The sequence below is a fragment of the Pararge aegeria genome, chromosome Z (genome assembly GCF_905163445.1).
Source record: "Pararge aegeria chromosome Z, ilParAegt1.1, whole genome shotgun sequence".
NCBI classification, from domain to species: domain Eukaryota; kingdom Metazoa; phylum Arthropoda; class Insecta; order Lepidoptera; family Nymphalidae; genus Pararge; species Pararge aegeria.
Genome location: NC_053208.1, coordinates 11,144,995 through 11,166,689, shown reverse-complemented (window position 1 = coordinate 11,166,689; position 21,695 = coordinate 11,144,995). Strand labels below are relative to the sequence as shown.

The following is a 21,695-nucleotide window of genomic DNA, read 5'->3' as shown; positions in this document are numbered from 1 at the left end:
TGGCCTGCTTCCAAGCAGCAGTCGTTAAGGAATTCATCAATCGCGTAGTAACCACGATTTGTCAAATGTGTTTTAATATATTGTTTAAACTTAGGTAAAGGTAAATCTAATATTACCTTCGGTATCATGTACCTTTCTCTACTTGTTTTTGTTTCTGTACTTTTCTCAGACGATATGCAGATATCACTAATTTATGTCCGTTTCTAGTAATTTGGCAGTTTATATCGACTTTTTGTTTATAATTACTTTTGTTTTGTTTAATAAAGATTATATTATTATAAAAATATTGCGAGGCTACTGTAAGTATACCTATTTCTTTAAATTTGGCACCAAGAGAAATACGCGCCTTTGTTACACCTTTGTTGTTTTTGACTCTTTTATTTATTTTTTTCTTGTGTGTAATAAAGTATTTTTGATTGATTGATTGAAGGGACTCGCGTGATCTTAGTTTATATATCGATCGCACAGCTCTTTTCTGTAGTATAAATATAGTTTCAATATCAGCAGCTCTGCCCCATAACAAGATCCCATACGACATTACAATATGGAAGTATGCAAAATAAACAAGCCTAGAAGTTTCAACATCTGTTAACTGTCTAATCTTTCTGACATCATAAGCAGCTGAGCTTACCCGCTAGTGTCTCTATATGGGCACCCCACTGTAGCTTACAATCCAAGGTAACTCTTAGAAAAACTGGAATTCTCCATATTTAATGATTCTCCATTTATCATTATTTTTTATCAACTTTCTTTACATTTGGTAACATCAATTCCACGCACTTTGTTTTCTTTGCATTCAAAACTAAGTTATTAGCAGTAAACAAGTGAGATACATGCTACATAGCGCGGCTTACATCGTCAGAATTGTCTTCACTTCTGTTAGTCTTGAAAATTAAAGATGTATCATCTGCAAACAGTACAATGTCACAAGTGTTACATCTTGGATAGTTCGCGGTGATAAATTGACGTAATCACGCGGCATAATGTGCAGAGGCTCCATCTAATTGTATGTACATACATGTTGCGTCTAGTCAAAAAAGGGACGTCTTGTAATAACTCCAGCAAGTCTTCACTATAGTCTTCTTTTTGGTCCTAGTGATACTTTTTGACGTTATATTTTTTCGTTTACGACACGAGCGATCCTTCTAACCTAAGTACTTATGTAATTCTAATTATTTCCTCAAGTTCGCTAACATTACCGTTAAAAAAGTAATCAAGAAACTAAAAGTCATGCAGAAAGGAGCTGACCCTGATGAACTGCCAATTCAAATTCATGTAGACCTTATTACAGGCACTTATGAAGCGTTCATACATTTCACATGTTACACTAAGGTTAGTGATGTAGATAACTGCATTCGTTACAACTTAAAACTAAAGCTAGCAGGGTTCCAAACGCGCCCTTGTCTAAGAAGAGCCCACAACGAACTTAGCCCGTTTTTTTTTTTGCTATTACCATCATTTAACGTTGAGCTGTGAAGTTAGAGCAATTCATACCCAAGCTTTTTTTATCATACATACATGTATGATACAAAAAATGCTTAATATAATAATAGGTTTTTTTATAAGCTTACGTTTTATATAAACTTTGAACTTATTGAGAGACATCTCAAGGATTTCATCTGGTAATTTGTTATAAAAAGATATACAATTAACCTTAAATGATTCACTTATTTTATGCAGCCTAATAAACTGCACCACAATTTTTTTTTTACTGCTTCACATATGTGCCGTCGTGCACGAGCGTCGAGCTTGTCCATGTTATAGCTAATTTATAACACCCTTTTTAAAAATAAGCTATGCAAATATTACCAATTACATACCAATCTCTATACTATATAACTTCTCACGAAAAACATAAATCAAAAGCAGGAGATATTCGCTTTTTAATTAACTATATCACCTCTTTTTGACAATTATAAAACATCATTTTAAACATAAAGTATTCAGATTATTATTAAAATTAATCACCTCTTCACGAAGGCACAACTTTGTTTTAATTGTTGTCTAGTTAATAATGCATATTGCATTCAAATGATATTTTTATCGTTTATTTTAAATAAACTAAATGTTTCTCGCGCAATTAAAAGGTAAACTAATCATAAAATCCAATAATTAGATTAATGTCTAAGTGAATTGCTATTCGCTTTTAGTATTCAAAATGGCAGGCATCCGCCACAATAACAAATATTAATTATAATTTTTACAAGCTTTATATTAGCTTCACTTGTATGTTTATAACATTAATTAATCATTTTACACGCTTTATATAAGCTACACTTGTCTGTTTGTAAGGAGCCCCTTAGGGCGCTATTTTGAACGGACAGATTTCATTCAAACTTTGCACACTTGCTAAAGACCGATTAAAATACAATGATTCAATCAAAATATCCGATTATCCCGATTTGATTCGCCGGGATTCATCGTCTTTCCGCATTCTTTGCATGACAGTAAGGGAGATAGAGCGAGTGCGCGGACTACGAATTCGTGCAGTTCCAGAGACTTAAATCTTTGATCGGGCACTGAGCTTAGCACAACCGCGAATGGACTCTTATGGTAGTTCCGTCTTGTACCGCATACATACATAAATGTAACCACAAATCTAAAACGCATACAATTATTATTTCGTAATATCCATAATATAATGACAACCGTGATTCACAAAATAGCTTCTTATATACATCAAAACAAAATATTCAGGACGGAAATATCAAATTATTTTTCGCGGAATAACTATTACTTAGTAATTAGCATAGCCTAGGAACTACAGATAAAGTCATCAACTATAAATAAGACAAATCTTTCGGGGAGGGAACCTGAGAAACGGCTGCTGAGAAAGGCAGCAGTCGCTCGATTTCCTCACTTCCCAGATATGTTACTGACATGATAAATTATTCACACCTGCTGCAAACAAATTAAACAACTCATCGAATCGGGAATTACTCGCTTTTTACATTACTTGGAATCACTTATGATAACGGCAATAGTAGCAGGTGGTAAGCAGCTTAAACAACATTAGAAGCTGGAGAGAAAACTCAATTTCTACCTTACTTGCCTTTTTTATACATATTCAATGTTTGGTTTCTCGTTGGTAATGGCCGGTAATACTTACAATTCACTGGCTCACTACTACACAGTCAAAAGTGTTGGCACACGTCCTATCCGTACCTTGTCTACCGCCTCTGCTTGTGAACCTAAGACACTGTGTGTATCTATTTAATAGATACAAAACCTACACTAAGTCCCCGCTGGCAGTGTCAATTCGTCCGTCTGTCTGCCAGCAGGCTTTACCTCATAAGCCGTTATAGCTAGAGACGTTAAATTTGCAAGGAATGTTTATTTTTGATGCCGCTTTATCGGTACATAATAAAAATAAAAAAGGAAGATAATTCCATGAGGTATACCTCATACCACTTACCTGTTATAGTGAACGTTTTCACTCAAGTGTCTTCATTGGCCCCTTCTCTTTCATAGAAGACGAGAATATTGAAAACATCCCCACCAAGCAGCTCCTAAGCAAATTGACTGCTTCCAACTCCTATCATCTTAATATGTGAGTGATAATAACTGGGATCGACGTCTCTAAGTACTCTCCGACCCATAGGCGACGGAAACCACCAAGTTCCTAACACCGTCCGCTGTTAGTGCTGAAACTTTCTTGTCGGAAACCCAATACCTTTAAAGCCAAACCCGGAAATTTAATCTAGCACCTCGCGATTCGCAGTCGAAGTAAATTTTTAGACAAATTTTGTAATTATTCAAAAAGACTACATTCTATATCTTTTCGAGTATCTGACAGACATACTTACATATTAAGCATGAAATACAAACAGTCCGCAAAATACTCTATTTTGTATGGTTTGCCACTTCGGATTACTTTCAATAGATGGCGTTTTTTTAGGTGGTACGAGGTTAATCTAGTCTTATTATAGTTAAATATAAGGGAAATTTACTAACATTGAACTGTAAATCGCTGGAAAGAATCCAGGCTGGTGGATCGAGCCGCATGGCACACTCTGGCACGGAGTCTGTAGGGAGGCGTATGGCACCCCACCTATGGACAGGCTGCCTTCCCAGCTGTCTTCTAATTTGTCCACTCGGAACTGCAAAATGAACAGTATACTGTAGCGATAACACTTCTACACAGCAATGGTTCTTATGCGGTACAAGTAGACTTTTTTATTATATTTCGTCCAGAAAGCAATCTAACACTCGCGTTGTATCGATTGCCATCGTTCACACTGCGACGCGCAAGCAATAAGAAAAAGTAAAACATAAAACATAAGATAAAGGTGAGTTGATTAAAATAATCACCCTTTCGTTTGTTCGTTTGATACCTACGTTCGGCTCAAGCGCTGAATCAATCTTGATAAAATTACAAAAGATCAAACTTTGACAAAAATCAACCGTGATGTCCCAAAATATTTATACGCATCGTAAGTTCAAGTTTACATCGCATCGACCTTCTTGTATTTTTACGGCATAGATACGAAACAAATGTAAATTTAAAAAAAACTTTATTTATTAATTATTTTTTTGTTCAACTACAGTTAGCGGTTGACAGTTAGCGGTTGACTAATAACAATTTCATTCGAAGAGCTTACAACAATTGATGTAAACTTGACTTTTTACATTTTCGCGTAGACTAAGAAAACTTATACGTTAAACACTTTTAAATATAGAACGAATAATTTATCCCGCCATTTGTGACGTGAATGCCTGTAAGACCGGGTGGTTCAAAATTTAAAATATTTTTTTTTGAGAATAGAGTAGTGGTACTATCCTCAATGCGCGTCCTCCCCGCTCGGGTGAAGCAGGCGCAGGTCTTTGAGTTTTATAACACTTCTACACAGCAATGGTTCTTATGCGGTACAGTAGACTTATTTATTATATTTCGTCCAGAAAGCAATCTAACACTCGCGTTGTATCGATTGCCATCGTTCACACTCCGACTCGCAAGCAATAAGAAAAAGTAAAATATAAAACACAAGATAAAGGTGAGCTGATTAAAATAATCACCCTTTCGTTTGTTCGTTTGATACCTACGTTCGGCTCAAGCGCTGAATCAATCTTGATAAAATTACAAAAGATCAAACTTTGACAAAAATCAACCGTGATGTCCCAAAATATTTATACGCATCGTAAGTTCAAGTTTACATCGCATCGACCTTCTTGTATTTTTACGGCATAGATACGAAACAAATGTAAATTAAAAAAAAACTTTATTTTAAATTATTTTTTTGTTCAACTACAGTTAGCGGTTGATTAATAACAATTTCATTCGAAGAGCTTACAACAATTGTTGATGTAAACTTGACTTTTTACATTTTCGCGTAGAGACTAAGAAAACTTATACGTTAAACACTTTTAAATATGGAACGAATAATTTAACCCGCCATTTGTGACGTGAATGCCTGTAAGACCGGGTGGTTCAAAATTTAGAATATTTTTTTGAGAATAGAGTAGTGGTACTATCCTCAATGCGCGTCCTCCCCGCTCGGGTGAAGCGGGCGCAAGTCTTTGAGTTTTAACGTCATCCTGGTGCATACGACTCACTGCGTAAGTCAAATAACATTCAAAAAGTCAATTTATCTTAACGACGTTCGGGTGTCGGAGCGATACGTGCGTTGAGAGTAGATGCATGTCCAAAGATCTGTTTGGTGTGGAGTATATATATAGATTCAAGAAATTATTATCTCCCGCTTTACGCGGAGTATAGCAAATGTATATCAGCAGAGTAACGCCTGCTTCTATTAGAGTGTTTATGTATTTTTTTTTTTTTTTTTTTTTTTTTTAATAAAACTAGTATGAATTTTTGTATTTATTTATCGGAAGCAGTCGTTTTTTTCCGTCGTAAGACTGGCAAAGCCTGAAATTACGTTTACATTTTAATATTACAACCTTTAAGCATTACGAAATTCTAACTGGTGTGCTATTCTTTAGGATTTATTCATTGTAATGAGTTCTTTTCTTTTTTGATTTTTATAGTAACTGATGTCATAAGACTGGTTTAGTCTGAATTTGCTATATAAAAAAATATTATTTTGTTATTTAATTTTAACGTAAGCATTGAAATGAAAATTCTTGATAATTTCTAATGATATAAATGCAAAAGAGTTAAGATAAATGCGACCGTCGTCACCAAAGGTGTAGGTCTAAATCATGTCATAAGTAGCGGGTTATATTAACATTTCAAAACGAATACTTCTCCTTACGACTAAAGAAATATATATAAATCAGTACTTACATCAGCGTCCAAATTTGTTCCAAACGTACAAAACCTCATAAAACAGCAGCTCAAATTCACAGCGGCGACATAAAAAAGCAACAGCAGCGTAATTTCGCAGTGCTAAATTATCGCAGTAGCAGGCAAATATAAATATCAAAGTTGAAATGCAAAATGACACAAATTGTCATAGACTTTGTACACGCTCAAAAAATTAAATTTCATTAAAAATATGCATTAATTCAAGTGCAGTAGGCCACGGTTGATTATAATTCAAATATTGATTATTTTAAGTCTTATGATATTTTGGTCATTATTATAGTCGTAAAAATGTAATAGGCCCGTTTTGACATTTGTCATCGCGACGTAACTAGTTATGGAACCATAAGACTCTGTACTCGATACTCTCGATAAATCAATTCAAGTTTGTATCAGTACTTGATTGATATTATTATGTATTGTAAAGTGTTCGTTCGTTCAAAGTATTCCTTTAACTTCACAACCAATACGCGTGACTGGCTGTTGATTATACGTCCACTTTTCATCATGTTGAAACAGAGTTAGTACTATATAACAACAAACACAAAAATCGAGTCAAATCACTATGTTTAAATTAATGTCCAAAATAGAAGAGCCATAGTTAACGTAATAGTAAACAATATATATCAAACTTAAACGAGCGCACAGTCAACTTTACAAGATGAGGAACGAAAAACTGCGCAGTGCGCGCGGGCACATCATCTCAGACTCATTATTTAGAACCCATTTTGAGAACCAAGCTCATTCTTTGCAGTAAAGATAACTACACAATATTTAATTTCGATATTCAGTAAAAAAATGGTTACAGCTCTAGTATAAAAAAAAAAAAGACTGAGAACGTAACTGTTTTCGGAACGTTTCGCAACAATCATAAATTGCATGCTACTATGAAGTAAGCGCAAAAAGAATACTCGCGATATATTCTTTCATATTATTTAACATCCCAAAAAAATTTACGTATTTTTTTAAAACACTGTATGTAATTGATTTTTATTTTTTTGTTTCTTTCAGTTTCGTTCCAAGTTACATTCTATGGTCTTGCACAAATGTCAAAACGGGCCTATTACATTTTTCCGACTATAGAAACAAATAATTATAAGTAATGATTATGCCAAAGAGCAGAAACGATATTCTTCCACTTACACTCACAATACAAAGAATTAATTGATTACTTAATTAAAGACTAAGCGTTATAGTGACGTTTATCTTCGTCGTCATAATATCAACTTATATAAATAAATAAAATAAATGAATATCAACCTATACGGGACATTTATATAAAATTTAAATTTGAAAACTAAACTGGAAAATTTAGTTAAATCAATTCGACAGTGAATTCTTTCTTATTGTCCATTGATCACCATTTTTATTAATTAAATAGTTTACATGAATTTACCGTCATCATGGGAACATCTCACGGATTAGCTTGTCCCACTCTTATAACACTTAAACAACACAAGCTAATCCGTGAGTACCTTTTAGTAAAACGAAATATTTCGCGGTAAATTTTGTATTTTTAATGTTACTTTTGTTTTTTAATTGTTTAACTTGTTTGTTTTATCTGACTTTTATTTTATTTATTAGGTTTACTTGTAAACACTTACACTAATACAAACGTTTTTCATATTTAACTATTCTATTTAAGTGTAATGTTTCCTTAAAAGTAAACAAAGTACATGAAAATATATAATTCAGTTACAGTTATATTAAAAATATATAATAACACCATATAATTAAAAGAAAAGGTATTGTGAATGAGAATATAATATTAAAATGTCTCACATACTATAAAAAAATAGATCAAGTGGTCAATGATAAAAATATCAAGTTTATACGAGTTTAATATTTATTTAGCTAATCTTAACAATTTAATTTGTATAAATGCTCTTTTATATCGAGTGCCCGACCTGAAATAAAAGTTTTTTTTGCTAAACTATTGCCATACAACACATACGTAAGCGCGAGGTTGTCTACCTAGAGGTTATCTATCGTAGCTTCGGGACTTAGTAATGTTAGCCTTAAGGGAAAAAATATCGTTCTGCTTAATAGCTAGAATTACAACATTGGCAGTAAATGTACAATATTATATCAAAAACTATTATGCTTATAAGCAGAGCTAACGTTCCTTCTTTAATTTGGAGTAGGGTTGCAATGTCCCGCGGTTGATAACCCCAAAAACAAACTTAAGCAATACATTATAAATCACCAAGAATCGAACATATGGTCGACGCTGAGCTCGTCAAAGTCTGCTTGCAAGCATAATCGCCCAGCAATATCATAAATCGGCAATCGCAATACTAATACCTATTTTTTCTTAAGGACTAGCGCAAGCAATAGGCATGATAACTGAATGATGAATTTATCTAATCATATATGATTAATGTACTATAAAAACGTATTTTTATTTATTTTGGAAGTTAAATAGGTATTATTTTCAGTTAAAAAAAGCAAAATCTAACGATCCTCTAGAGAGAAGCCGATTTCAAAATTAGTCATCATGCCTTTTATGTAATTTGAAGGTGTTAATGTTTAATGCAATGTGTTAATGTTTAAAGCAAAATATAATGTAGTGTGTGTGAGTCATCATTTGAGTAAGAATTTTGACTATTTTACCTATTTTTAAATGTCCAGTTAAATGCCATACAACTAATGAACCGAATTTTAACGTACTGGTATTTAAGAACATTTGATTCTTGAAATTATGAACTTTTTTGTGAGGTGAAACATGCTCGAATGCTTGTTCACTTGTTTAAAAAAAGATTTTTTGTTATATGACAATTCAACTTATTAAACAGTGTTTTGTTGGGTCATTAGACATGGGCGCCGCCATCAAGTGTCGGCGGCGTGGATGTTTTTGATTATTATCTCACTGGCTAGTTTTTTTGCTCAATTTCATTCTTAATACACTCTGTATACGAGTCGCAAATCACGTGTCTTTGATTTAAAGTTAAAATAGATGTTTAGATAATAGTTCTTTCGACTATTAAGGGTCAGAAGTCTTCTTCGTGAGAAGAAAGAAGAGAAGTTCTGGTCAAATTTTGCTCTCTAAAAACACGCTAACGCCATTTTCTTTAGATAGTTTGCGCAAAAGCTATCAGCTGCGTTGCTGCCGTTGCCTGTAGTATCCACAATTTCTGTCTACTTTGTTATTGTGGCCAATCCCGTTATAATGTAATTTAATTATAAAAAAAAAAATTAAGAAGTCCTGGTCAAATTTTGGCTCCCTAAACGATCTTTTTCTTTGAGGGTCATGATAATAATTTTTAATTAAAATGTATGAAACCAGCTATTCGTTGGTTATATAAAATTTCAGCTGACACAGTAGCTTGAGTATTAGTCTGTTTAAGAGATGTTGATTAATCAACGTCCTCACGTCATTCACGCCGCGTGACAACAGGTGGCGCCGGCGGGGGGACAATATGGCGGCGCCCATATCTAGTTGCGTGGCAAGTGACAATCAACTTCGACGTAGGTATGTCTAGGAAAATAAGTAAAGAGACCTTTTGCTAATTTTCCTATACAGCAATCGAAGAAGAAAAAGTATATATAAATACTAAACAACATGTATATAAAAAAGAGCATAAAAATAAATTCGCAAAGTACGGTTCTGATGATTCAATTCAACAAAAATATCTTGATACTTAAACAGAGTATTGAAATGTATACTACTGAAACTATATTGATACTAGCCATTATACTCCGCTCTAAAAATACTTCTAACAGAAACGTAATCCACCTGAAGTTTGAGACCATGTGGAGACAGATTTTCTGACTGAGACAGACTAAGAACTCGTCTTACACGATCGTTCACCGAACCTTACCTCTAACTCGGTCAAACGAAGCGAGACGTTCGAGACTGATCTTAAACGCTTATGTTAGACCGGACGGTTAGTAAATAATTGATCGAACGAATCCCTTTACCTAATATTATGTATCTGCAAAGTTACAGCGCAAGACCACGCCGGTTGTGGCTGCAAGGTCCAGAAGCTTATACATTTTATAACGTAACTGCTAAGCCAAAGCCCAACATAATATATTACAATGTTTCTGCAGGAACGAGGTCTAATATCAATACCTATATGTTGTATGACTAAAGCCCTTTATATACTACAACGCAAGTACAAGCCCAAAGCGCCATACATATTAAAATGTTTTTGCAAGACTGCGGCCCAATACACTAAACATATTAAAGCCTGCCCTCAACCTTCTAAAAGATAATGAAACGTTAACAAACGTCAATAAAAGAATATTCCTTTAATCTCAAGGGTTATGTCTGAAAATACCAGCAACTGTCTTGATTCTAAAACAAGTCGATAACAAGATGCAATGCACAATAAACACCCGGGGAAATTTCGAGTAAAACAAACACACAGCAATACAAAGTCCTGATATGTGAAAACACAGGTAACAACGAAATACTCGAAATCAAAACGTTCGACAAATTACGGAATGCTATGAAAAACTGCACACTAAAGACAGAAAACAAAGCAAGCACCAAAACATTGTTGGTGAGATCCAGACCTAGTAAGAAAAAGACAAAGGTTAAGACACCACTAGAATCGGAAAAGGCCGGGACAATGCCAATCCAAGAAAGTCGTGAGGCAGAAAGTTACCAAATTGTGGCATAATTTCTGTCTGTAAGAACAACTCGTGTCTTTCACAGCTCTGGTGATCGGAAAGGACAGAATAGGTTTAAATATAAACATAAACAATGACAGGCAGGCAGTACTGAAAGCCTTAGCCAATGACGCGCGACCTCATCCAAACCATTACTGAACTGTCATAGAGCCTTACAAACTCTAACAAAAACAACCAAAGTAAACCTGAGATGTTATGGTAATGACGCATCCGACAAACTAAGGTTTTCTTTAGGTTTAACCGACCTAAAATAAGAGCTAAGCTTCTTGAGTGCGCTCGATTGGTTAGTGACCCAACGGGGAGCCTTACCAGTGGTGGTGGTGGTACTGTATACAACGGACTGTTCCAGTCAACTAAGTACGGAAATAAGTCCAGGAGCAGAAGAAAAAGAAGAACCAGATGCAAATATTATGAACTGCCTTTTATTTTGCTGGTATACATCAGAATTTATTAGTCTGATTCACGACAGTATTTTGTATTGATCACTATTTGTTTATACTCTTCTTGTCAATTGACTAAAACCATAGGCGATCAACGTTTTAGCTGAAGCAATAACGTGCTAATTGGAGCAATACAATCCGAAGACGTGATGACAGATCCAGCAGCATTAATACTTTTAATGGAAATAAGAAACGCCTAATTAAGACAGCACCGTATAAAAGCTTAAGAAAATGAAGAAGAACAATTTAGCAGTGAATTGAACCATCAATCGCAAGCATTATTAATATTACGCTAGCACACATTTACATACATTCGCATCGCAATATCAAAATCGCAGCGCACTTTCGCATAATGACATAAAATAAAGTACAATTAAGTTCTACCTAACCTACGGTAAAGCGCAGAGAATATAATATGTAAAAATAGTACAACAGCAAGCAAATACACTTCAGCAATAAATCATATTTCCGAGTAAACAATACAACAAGTAGCAGAAGCACAGGTATCACCAGTGTCATTAAAATGATACTCTGCTTTCGCTCAATCTAAATCAAGTTATACTCGTAAATATTACAACTAGAGCATCGGAACTGTGTTCTAAAATAAAATAACAAAAAATATTCTGTTCTAGGATTTTCTAGACCTTGTGTCTTATAACATGAAAACCCATGTTTTTTCGAGTGGCAACATATTCCTTATGTATCTCATGCCTCTGTTGACTTGTCAAAAGTGCTTATTTGTATATTAATACCGGGCAAACGAGCAAGTGGGTCAATTGATGTTAAGTTGTGATACAAATTAATTATGCTGTTCATTCTTTCGTCGTTGTATCAATCAATCTCCCTTCACTCTTTATATAAATATTATATGAAAAAACAATAACTGTAAGTAATCATTTCTTTTTCGGCACGGTTCTAATGCTGGAATTGATGATACCGGTACTTTAAAGATAAGTTCTCGATGCTCTAATTGGAACCATGAAAAAAAAATAACTGAAATTAAAATATATATGTTTCACGTTAACTCATGCTACAACATCAACATCACAATCTATATACAACGTGTAAATGAAAACCGAAATAATACTTCAAAGGCTTTAGCGGTTCATTATTTACTGTCTCTGAGACTTATCTGTGAAACAGAAACGCTAAAATTTTTTGAGTAAACCATTGCCATAGTTTTACTGGAAGAAATCAGATACAGCCCTAACATCACATGCAAAAGTAAAATCAAGTGACTCCTGTCACTTTAATAAAGTACGCGTTGCGTAGCGTAGGTACTATGCACGTGTCGATCTTTTATCTTCAATAAGGCTTTAAACACTTAAAATGTTTTAAATTAGTTTCTATGGAAAAATTAATATTCCTCTATTGAAATCTTATTCTTAAAGGGTGATTCCTCATTAAATATACTTATTTCGTAATTCCGTTACACGTTGTATATAAAAACAAAAATCTGATTCATCATTCTAATAAGGGGTTGCATAGTCTGTATGAAAGTCCTTAATTTTTTTTTAATTAAAGGTACCAACTACCAACATTCTTTTGATTTGGGAATGGGAAATCCAAAATTTATCGCGGTAAGTCCCAAAGGGTAGACAACGAATGGGAGATTTTTTTACGTGCAGAGTTTATTATGCCCATGCCAAAACACTCACTCAAAAGAAGGTTTGAACAATAAGTATAGTCTTTGTTTCGCTTAATGTTATTGTTACCATTGAATATCAATCCATCCCTACTAATATTATAAACGTCAATGTAAGTTTCTTTGTTACGCTTTCACGCAAAAACTACTTAACCGATCCTCATAAAACTTTTGTACACATATTCTTGGAAGTGTTAAAAGTAATATATATATATACTTTTTATTCCGACATTAAGCTCGGTTCCTTTGGGACAGGGGATTAGTGTTTGACGATTTTACACCATAACTTCCACATATTATAACCGATTTAAATAATTATTTTTGTACTATAGAGGTTATAATATGTGTTTAATTTTGCCCAAACTGTGGTTAGAGATTTTAGCAAACCCCTCATTTTAATGCCACATCAAAAAACAAATCAAACACAGACGATGTCGCGGGCAACAGCTAGTAGTAAATACCTTTATTGAACACTTACGCCCAGATAAATAGTCATTATTTACGTTATTCAAAAGTATAACTCCGCGAGGAACTAGTTTGACTAAGCATTGACACTCATACCAACTTAAATAAACGGGATTAAGAGAATAGTTTTGCTGAGCACAATTTTTATTTTCAATGATTATTATTGAATCTCACGTAAATATACAACACTCATCAACATTGTATTTAAAACTAGTGTAGTCTAGAATTTTTACAATATTTTAAAATCGACGTTACGTTATGATATGACTTCGAGAAATTTGAAATGCGTTAATGTAACTGTGTGCTTTTGTCGTTCTGTTCGATCAATGACCATTACGATTTGACGGCCGATTGGCGCAGTTTGCAGCGACCCTGCTCTCTGAGTCCAAGGTCGTGGGTTCGATTCCCACAACTGGAAAATGTTTGTGTGATGAACATGAATGTTTTTCAGTGTCTGGGTGTTTATATGTATATTATAAGTATTTATGTATTATATTCATAAAAATATTCAATAGCTATCTTAGTACCCATAACACAAGCTACGCTTAGTTTGGGGCTAGGTGGCGATGTGTGTATTGTCGTAGTATATTTATTTATTTATTTATTATTTATTAGTACGTCTGTTGTTGTTGGGAGTTTGGATTTTTATAGTGAATTTTTTAATGATTATTTTGTGAGATTTTATGAAATTCCTCGACTACGTTTGCCTAATCGATACCGCCGGAGTTGTGGCATAGGACAACATGCATTCTGTCGTATTAAAGTGAAAACGTTTTGAAAGTTCTGAACAATGTGGGAAATCTATGCTTAAAAGTCCACATAACTCTGTAGTATGGCTAAGTTAAGCATTGGCTTAGTATTAGGTTGACTTAAGACGAAAGTAGATGCTAAAGTCAATCTAATTAATGTAATGCTTACTTTGCTTAAGATATCGCTTAGCAAAGACAATTTATCTGGGCCGTACTGTCTCTAAGATTTTTACTGAATTCGCAGTAACGAATAAGCTATGAATTTACCATAAATTTGTATTCATGATAACAATAGAAATATTTAACCATCAATGATCCGATCCGAAATAGACAGCAAATACATACAGTTTTATGGCGACCGGTAAGTTGAGTGTTACAACTTCGACCTACAACGCCCACTGAAATATAATGGAATTGCGAATTGATACTGAAAGGTATTTAACCATCTGTATGATAGCTATTTGTATATGAAACAATAAGAATCGGATTATTGCTGTCAAAAAAACTACATAAACTAGCCAAAAAAAATCGCAGTATTTGCAGATATGAGTTTGTATAATTCATTCCAATTAACTTTAGAGTAAACAGGACGGGAGAAAGCTTAAAGGGAACTTATTATCCGTGAACCAAAAATGATAATATACTCAGTTTTGAAGTGTAAAAACCATTCAACGACCTTAAACCCCACTAAGAACTCAGGCAGCTTTTAGTTATAGATTGTAGTTCTTGTAAAAAGTAACTGTGACAGGTATATTAAGTATTATTGTTTTGATTTGAGACGATTATTGCACCTAGCAGTTTTCTGCGTTTCACCTGCATTTTTTATGGGTACTAGGGTGATGCATAAATAGCCGATTAGCAAGTTCAAACAAAATACGCATGAGGGATCCATGGACCTTCCTCAAGAATCTATCTGTCCATTGGTGAAAACATGAAAACACTGCGCCCAGCCAGATAGCTTATATAGTGTAAGTATTTCCTTTTTATTAAAGTTCAAGTTCACCTACAAGTCTTTAGCACAGGCTTATATGGAACATTTGTATAACAAAATCAGAAGTAAAAGAATCCCCGATTTTAATCCATTGACATTAGGTCCGTTATACTTTGACAATACACGCGTCGCGTTTGATATGCGAAAACGGCTTCTCGATTTTTGACGGCAAATTTTGTACTCAGGCTACTTATTGTGCAATACGGATTGTGAAACTTAATTTAAAAACAATTAGTAACAAGCGATCCGTCCCAGCTTCGCACGGGTATAAAAAAGAAGAATACAGACGTCTTTGATTATAGAATTATGTACTTTATAAACAATGTTTGCAGCTGACCTTTCGTTACACAATACGAAGCAAATACGCGGCCGCTGGATTATTTTTTCGGTTCCTGTTTTATTCTAAAATATACTAGAAAGGACAATTGTAATCTACACAGAATTCCTAATAATACTATAAAGATACTTAAGATTAAATAGCGTCGAAATAAAACGCTATTTTAAGCGTGGTATGATACTCGGCGTGATATGATACTTAAATACCATCCCCCCTGGATGGTATGGGAATTGAAATACGACACGACACAACAACCGGCCAAAAAAATTGTTAAGCGAAATTACGTAATAAAAGTTCGCGTCCTGTTTGTTCTAAAGAATTTATGAATGCAAATTTTACCTACAAACTACAAGATCTGTTCAAATCTCACCCTAAACCGACGACCGCGACGTAGAGGCTGGCTGACAATGGCGACTGCATCTTGATATCCCGACGTACGCATTGCCACTGTGTCTGAAAATTTATTTGACATCGAATTAATTACAACACATACTGTTACAGCAGCTAGTTTTCCTCCCTAACACTTTAGTATAATAGGTTATAAATTAAAACCATTTTTTAAAATTTATGACTTTTTTATGGTATTAAATTAATTCTTATCAAAACATTAACATAAAAATAATAATGTACACAAACTTTGACGTTTACACTGGCACTTTTGATTTATTTCAGTACTTTGAGTAATGTTAAACAGTTAAGAAAAGGCATATGATGCAAAAAAATACTATTTCCTGATGTTAAAAAGCTTCTGTTTGTTAATAAGTCAATCTTAATTTGTTTTATTTTTTATTTTTAGGATATTACTCTTTTTGAACAAAAAAATAAGAAACCGCAAATGGCTTTCTCCTTTATTTACTAAAAGTTACTAACAATAACATAAAAAAATTATATCGAGTGTGATCTCCTCTGGCTGAAATAACTGCTGCAATTCTTCGTGGCATGCTTTGGGCGAGGTTTTTCATGAGTTCCTGGGGAATGCGTTCCGAAATTCAAAAAATTCAAAATTCAAAATTCATTTATTTCAAGTAGGCCTAATATAAGCACTTTTGAAACGTCAAGTCTGTCTGTTTGTAGTGATTCTACCACCGGTTCGGAAGGCAGATTCTACCGGGAAGAAGCCGGCAAGAAACTCAGCAGTTGCTCTTTTCCAACATCAACAATTTACATTTTGCATTTTAACATTCATTTTTCTATCTTGTGAGAGCTGAAAGCGGAGCCGGATACTTCCAAGCAACCTTGTCATTAAAAAATTCATCAATTGTATAGTAACCTCGCTGTAATAAATGTGTTTTAACAAATTCTTTAAACTTGTGCATTGGCAGGTCCAAAATCACCTTAGGAATCATCCCACAAATGATCCCACAAATGATCCCTGTACCTTACGCAGACGATATGCAGATGACACTAATTTATGACCATTTCTTGTAAGTCGACTGTTTATGTCCACTTTTTGTTTATAAAGACTAAAATGTTGTCTTACAAATACTATATTGTTATAAATATATTGTGAAGCTACAGTAAGTATGCCTATTTCTTTAAACTTCTCACGGAGGGATTCGCGTGATTTAAGTTTATATATTGACCGTACAGCTCTTTTCTGCAATATAAATATAGTTTCGATATCAGCTGCTTTACCCCATAACAAGATTCCATAGGACATAACACTATGAAAGTACGATTCGGCCGTAGTAGCAATTTAAAGCTCCAGCATGTTCTGTGGGGCTGGTTGTACAGATGTAACACGTCGTTTTGGGAAGTCCCATACATGCTCAATCGGATTGAGGTCGGTACTTCGTGCTTGCCAATCCCAACTTCTCTTAAGTAAGCATCTACCTCGCTTGGTGCGCTCAAGCATTTTCTTCAATAAACACAGCAGCACTTCCTGTAGCAGCCAACGCTGGTTGAGCATGAGGAATTAAGAGTTTCATTATGTGGCGTTGTGCATTTGGAGAGCCATTTTCTACATTTTCTACGAAAACTAACTCTGTACGATCTTCTGAAGTTATGCCAGCCCAAAACATACGTACGGCTCCACCGTACGGCTCCACCGTACGGCTTAATTTCTTTAAAAAAAGCTCTCCTGGTCTTCTTAGCACTTTACAACATCGGTCCTCACCAAATAAAGAGATTCTAGCTTCATCTGAAAATATAATCTTGCTCTATTCTACGGTCTCTCTATTTTAGAAGTCTCCTCCTGAAAGTCCATACGCTAACACTCACATTTCTAACATCTTCAAGATTGTTTTTGATAATCTTATAATTTCGTAAAGCTTGTCTCACAAGATATCCATCGTCTCAGTTCAGTACATAGTTTTCTTCTTCGATGATCTTGGTCTTCTTTTCAAAGAACTGGTTTCTTGAAACCTAGTCCAGGTCGGCTGAACAGCGAAACGACCGACACCGAACTGCTCTGATACATATCATTGAGTACAGCCTCCTTGGAGAAGATTCTGAAATCCAACGCAGACCTAGTCACGGGTATTCGCTAGCACTTTATATCCCAAAAAAACTACCTGTGGGATTTAAAATAAATAAAAAAAGAATGAAGTTGCGAATAGCAGCTACTATGTAATAAACTATAAAGTTGTCTGCTCTATTGTACGGACCAAGTGCTACCGGAATTTATATTTACCAACTTAGTTAATTCAGGAGCTATTTATAAAGAACATGTCTTAAGGCGACTTATTCCAAAGCGTATCTTAGATTATTTTAATGGTATAAATAGCTGTTGCCCGCCTACTTCGTCCGCGTTTGTTTTTGTTTTTAACGCATATTTTTGTAAAAAAAAACAAATCGGATGTAGTTTTTAGCTTAGAAAAAGAAAATCAATTATAGCCTATGTTACTTCGTGATTGTTTAGCTTTCTTTTGGCTATATTTAGACTGACCTCACTTTCTTTTAGATATATAAATAAACTAATATATCTTATTGAATGTTTAAGTTATGAAACTAATGTGCTTTAAAGCAATTTCCTAAGGGCACAGCTGAAATAAGTTTTAAAAAATTGACAATCTGTTTGCCTTCTTGCTACCTGTGCGCAAAACATTTTAAACTAACCTTTAGTTGAAATTCTATGTTCATTGGTTATCAAGGTTTGTTGCAGTGGTGAGTTGAAAGTTTCATTTGAAATTGGTTTCTGACAAAATGTCCAAGTAATTAAGTGTAGCCCAGTGGTTGGGGCTGCATTCCTAAGAGTCCTCCATAATGTTCTCAAAGTTGTTTGAAGTCTGCCAATCCGCACTTGGCCAGCGTGATTGATTACGGCCTAAACCCTTCTGAAGGCGACCCGTGTTCTATAGTGGGCCGGTCATCGGTTGATGATGATAATGATGGTTTGAGTGTCAAATAAAAAGAAAATACCTGAACTGCAAAGTTTGATGTTCCCTCCATGTATGTAGTGGAAGGTGTAAGGCAAGGCGGCCCTTCTTCGACGTGTCTCGCTGACAGGAACTACGGGAACCAACAAAGAACCCATTTCAGTTGAGTCGATGTTGATGATTGCAACTACACAAATCACCTCTTCCACTTTGACGTTCTGCATCAAGTCGTTTGGAACTGCAACATTTTATTATATTGAACGAGATGGTCCGGTGAACTTCATACGACATGAAGAACGCCCAGCTATTGAATGTAATCCGAAGTCTCAATTCCCATACAGAATTGCCAATTTAGATTTTCCGGTTATTTATTTGGGATAGTTAATTATTTTTTTTAAATTCAGTTTATTTAGTCCATTAAACAAATCATAAAAAATAATCTTTGTTACTCCATACTTCTAAAGTTTGAAAATATTAATTTGACATGGATAAGACCTAAGGGCCAAATTAACATTATTACTCGTATGTGCCCTTCAGGGGTGATAAATATTGTTTTCTCATTCCTTGCCTTATTTTTTTTGGATTCGGTGTATTTTTTAATCCGGCCTCTTGACGTCAACCCTATTCGGGAATGTTCTCGCCGCTGCAACAACCACCTATCTGTTCAAAGCAGCACCTTATTTACCTTTTTATCTGAAAGAACACACCTCCACCGAGTAGCCCTGATCCAAACAGGACCTTAATTGGCTTCCAGTGCCTCGTGAGTTCTTACTTCCAACATTAATGGTGCTGGTGCCTGGTTAACGCAGGCATCAGTGGCGACGAAGAGGACGACGCATTGAATTTCACGTCCCACCTACAGGAGACGATGCATTGAATTTGACGTCCCACCCACAGGACCTAGTACCACGACGGGAAAGCTCCTGGCAATATCCCACACGAACAGACCATGAGGGTAAACAGCGGACTTTTCTGCCCTTTTAAATGAAGCAATTGAGAACTGCCAGACATTATCTGTAAAAGAAGTATACAATATAATTTGATTTATGAATTTTTGATTTAAGTATATTTGATGTTTTGCCATTAAACTTAATTATAGAATATATATATATGATAAACTGAGACCATATATATATATACAATCAATACTACTAGACTAGTACTAACTTTCTAGAATTACTTTTCTAGACCTATTTCTATAGCCAATCATCTGAGCTATATATATACTATATTCTTTATTTATTGTGTTGTATTTTCTTTATTGTGTTGCTCAGATGATTGGTTATAGAAATAGGTCTAGAAAATTAATTCTAGAAAGTATACTGAAATTAAAAATAAATAAAGAAAATACGCAGGCTGTATTCCGGAGTTTGGTGGCCGTTGCGGGAAGCTCCATATATTCGGGATCCAAAATGGTAACGCCGATTTCAAGGCTGCCATTCCATACATTAACCTTAAACATAAAGAGTTTTTAAAGTAATACACAATTAATTCAATTTACGACGCCATTTTAACTCCATGGACTACACTACAAAGTATACTAACCACGTCATTCTATTATTAGTTTGACCTTTTCAATATAACTAAGCGTTTTATGGGCATCGTTAATCAAGTTGTTACAAACAGTTGCTCAAGAATATATGAAACGAAACGTTAATATTCAACCAAATGTACTCGAATGTTAAAATGGCGTTAAACAATCAATCAATAACTGACTAGAGTTTACATATAGCTAGGCTGCGCGCACCGCGCACGCTCAGTGACGCCTGGTAGAGACGTTCCGGAGAGATCCTAGTAAATACTCGATACTTTCGATTCGATACCAAGTACTATACTAAATCTTGCGAGCACTAGGAAATGTGGCATAAATCAAAAATTGTAGATAAAATCAATGAAATTCATTTCACAAAACAGAAAAGTAGGTGTTGTTCTATAAACAGTTGGAAATCACATTTGAAATTATGGAAAAACTAAATACTTTATTTAAGTTTATAACATTAAGGGCCAACTTCAAAATCAGCCAACGGGGCCTCGAAACAATAGGGCTGTTATCATAATTTACGTTTTATGACATACGTTTGACAGCCCAACAATAAATTCGCGGTGGTTCACGGCCAAAAAATATTGGTCTGTATTTTATTACACAAGTACTCCAGCAAGGCTATTCTGAATAATGCCAGCTCGATATCGAAGCTCACTTAAGTGAGAAAGATCACATCGAAAGCGATCTCACATGACCTTGATATGATATTCTCTAAACACCTGACACGCACTTGCGAACTGAAGTGAGTTTCGAATTCGAAGCTCGAAGAAATAGAGATGGCCTTAGTTGTAATAAACGAATCGGTAAAATATTATATCCTTCTTTTATAAAAACACGTAGTTATTTTGTATTAATTCCTTAATTTAGTATTTTATTAGTTTGTTATGTAGGCTATAAAAAATAAATCAGAATTTTTGATGATTAAAATACTGAAATAACATTTATATAGGCTGTATGACGAAATATCTTTGCCTTACATTAAAAAATGTATAAGTGACAGTTAATGTGAATTCGAGATTGAAGTTTATTTAGGAAATAAATAACTAGAATAAACCCTAGTCTTTGTTTTTTCGGCGGGAAACTTCGTACATGGCGGACGCGGTTTTCTCAAATTTTTCTTTGATTTTACTGTAAACTCGTCTTGAAAAGGATTTGGTGTTGTTTATATTGAACTGTAACTTGGCCTGTCAATTTGTGCACACGTGTTAGTGAGATTCCGGTGTAATTTCGGTGTTTTATGTGAATTTACACAGCAGCAGAAATAGTTGTTATTGGTGATATTCGTATAAATCTAACCGTATTTGGTGT

General features: G+C 34.6%; 1 protein-coding gene across 4 annotated transcripts; it reads right to left on the bottom strand.

The window, feature by feature from the left end:
• Positions 1-1,723: 1,723 nt before the first annotated feature.
• Positions 1,724-20,582, bottom strand: LOC120636700. Of its 4 annotated transcripts, XM_039908287.1 has the most exons (7): positions 20,390-20,582; positions 20,196-20,297; positions 19,530-19,858; positions 18,888-19,082; positions 15,898-15,980; positions 3,955-4,100; positions 1,724-2,901 (listed from the first exon to the last, which is right to left on the bottom strand). In XM_039908287.1, exons 4-7 carry the CDS (start codon positions 19,066-19,068, stop codon positions 2,889-2,891), a joined length of 423 nt encoding a protein of 140 aa, XP_039764221.1. In that variant the 5' UTR covers positions 19,069-19,082; positions 19,530-19,858; positions 20,196-20,297; positions 20,390-20,582; the 3' UTR covers positions 1,724-2,888. The 4 variants fall into 4 exon arrangements, 1 of the variants encoding a protein (XP_039764221.1); XR_005659392.1 differs by lacking the exons at positions 1,724-2,901; positions 3,955-4,100 and adding an exon at positions 8,149-8,169 and having other exon boundaries at positions 18,888-19,858; XR_005659391.1 differs by lacking the exons at positions 1,724-2,901; positions 3,955-4,100 and adding an exon at positions 9,180-9,740 and having other exon boundaries at positions 18,888-19,858.
• Positions 20,583-21,695: the final 1,113 nt, after the last annotated feature.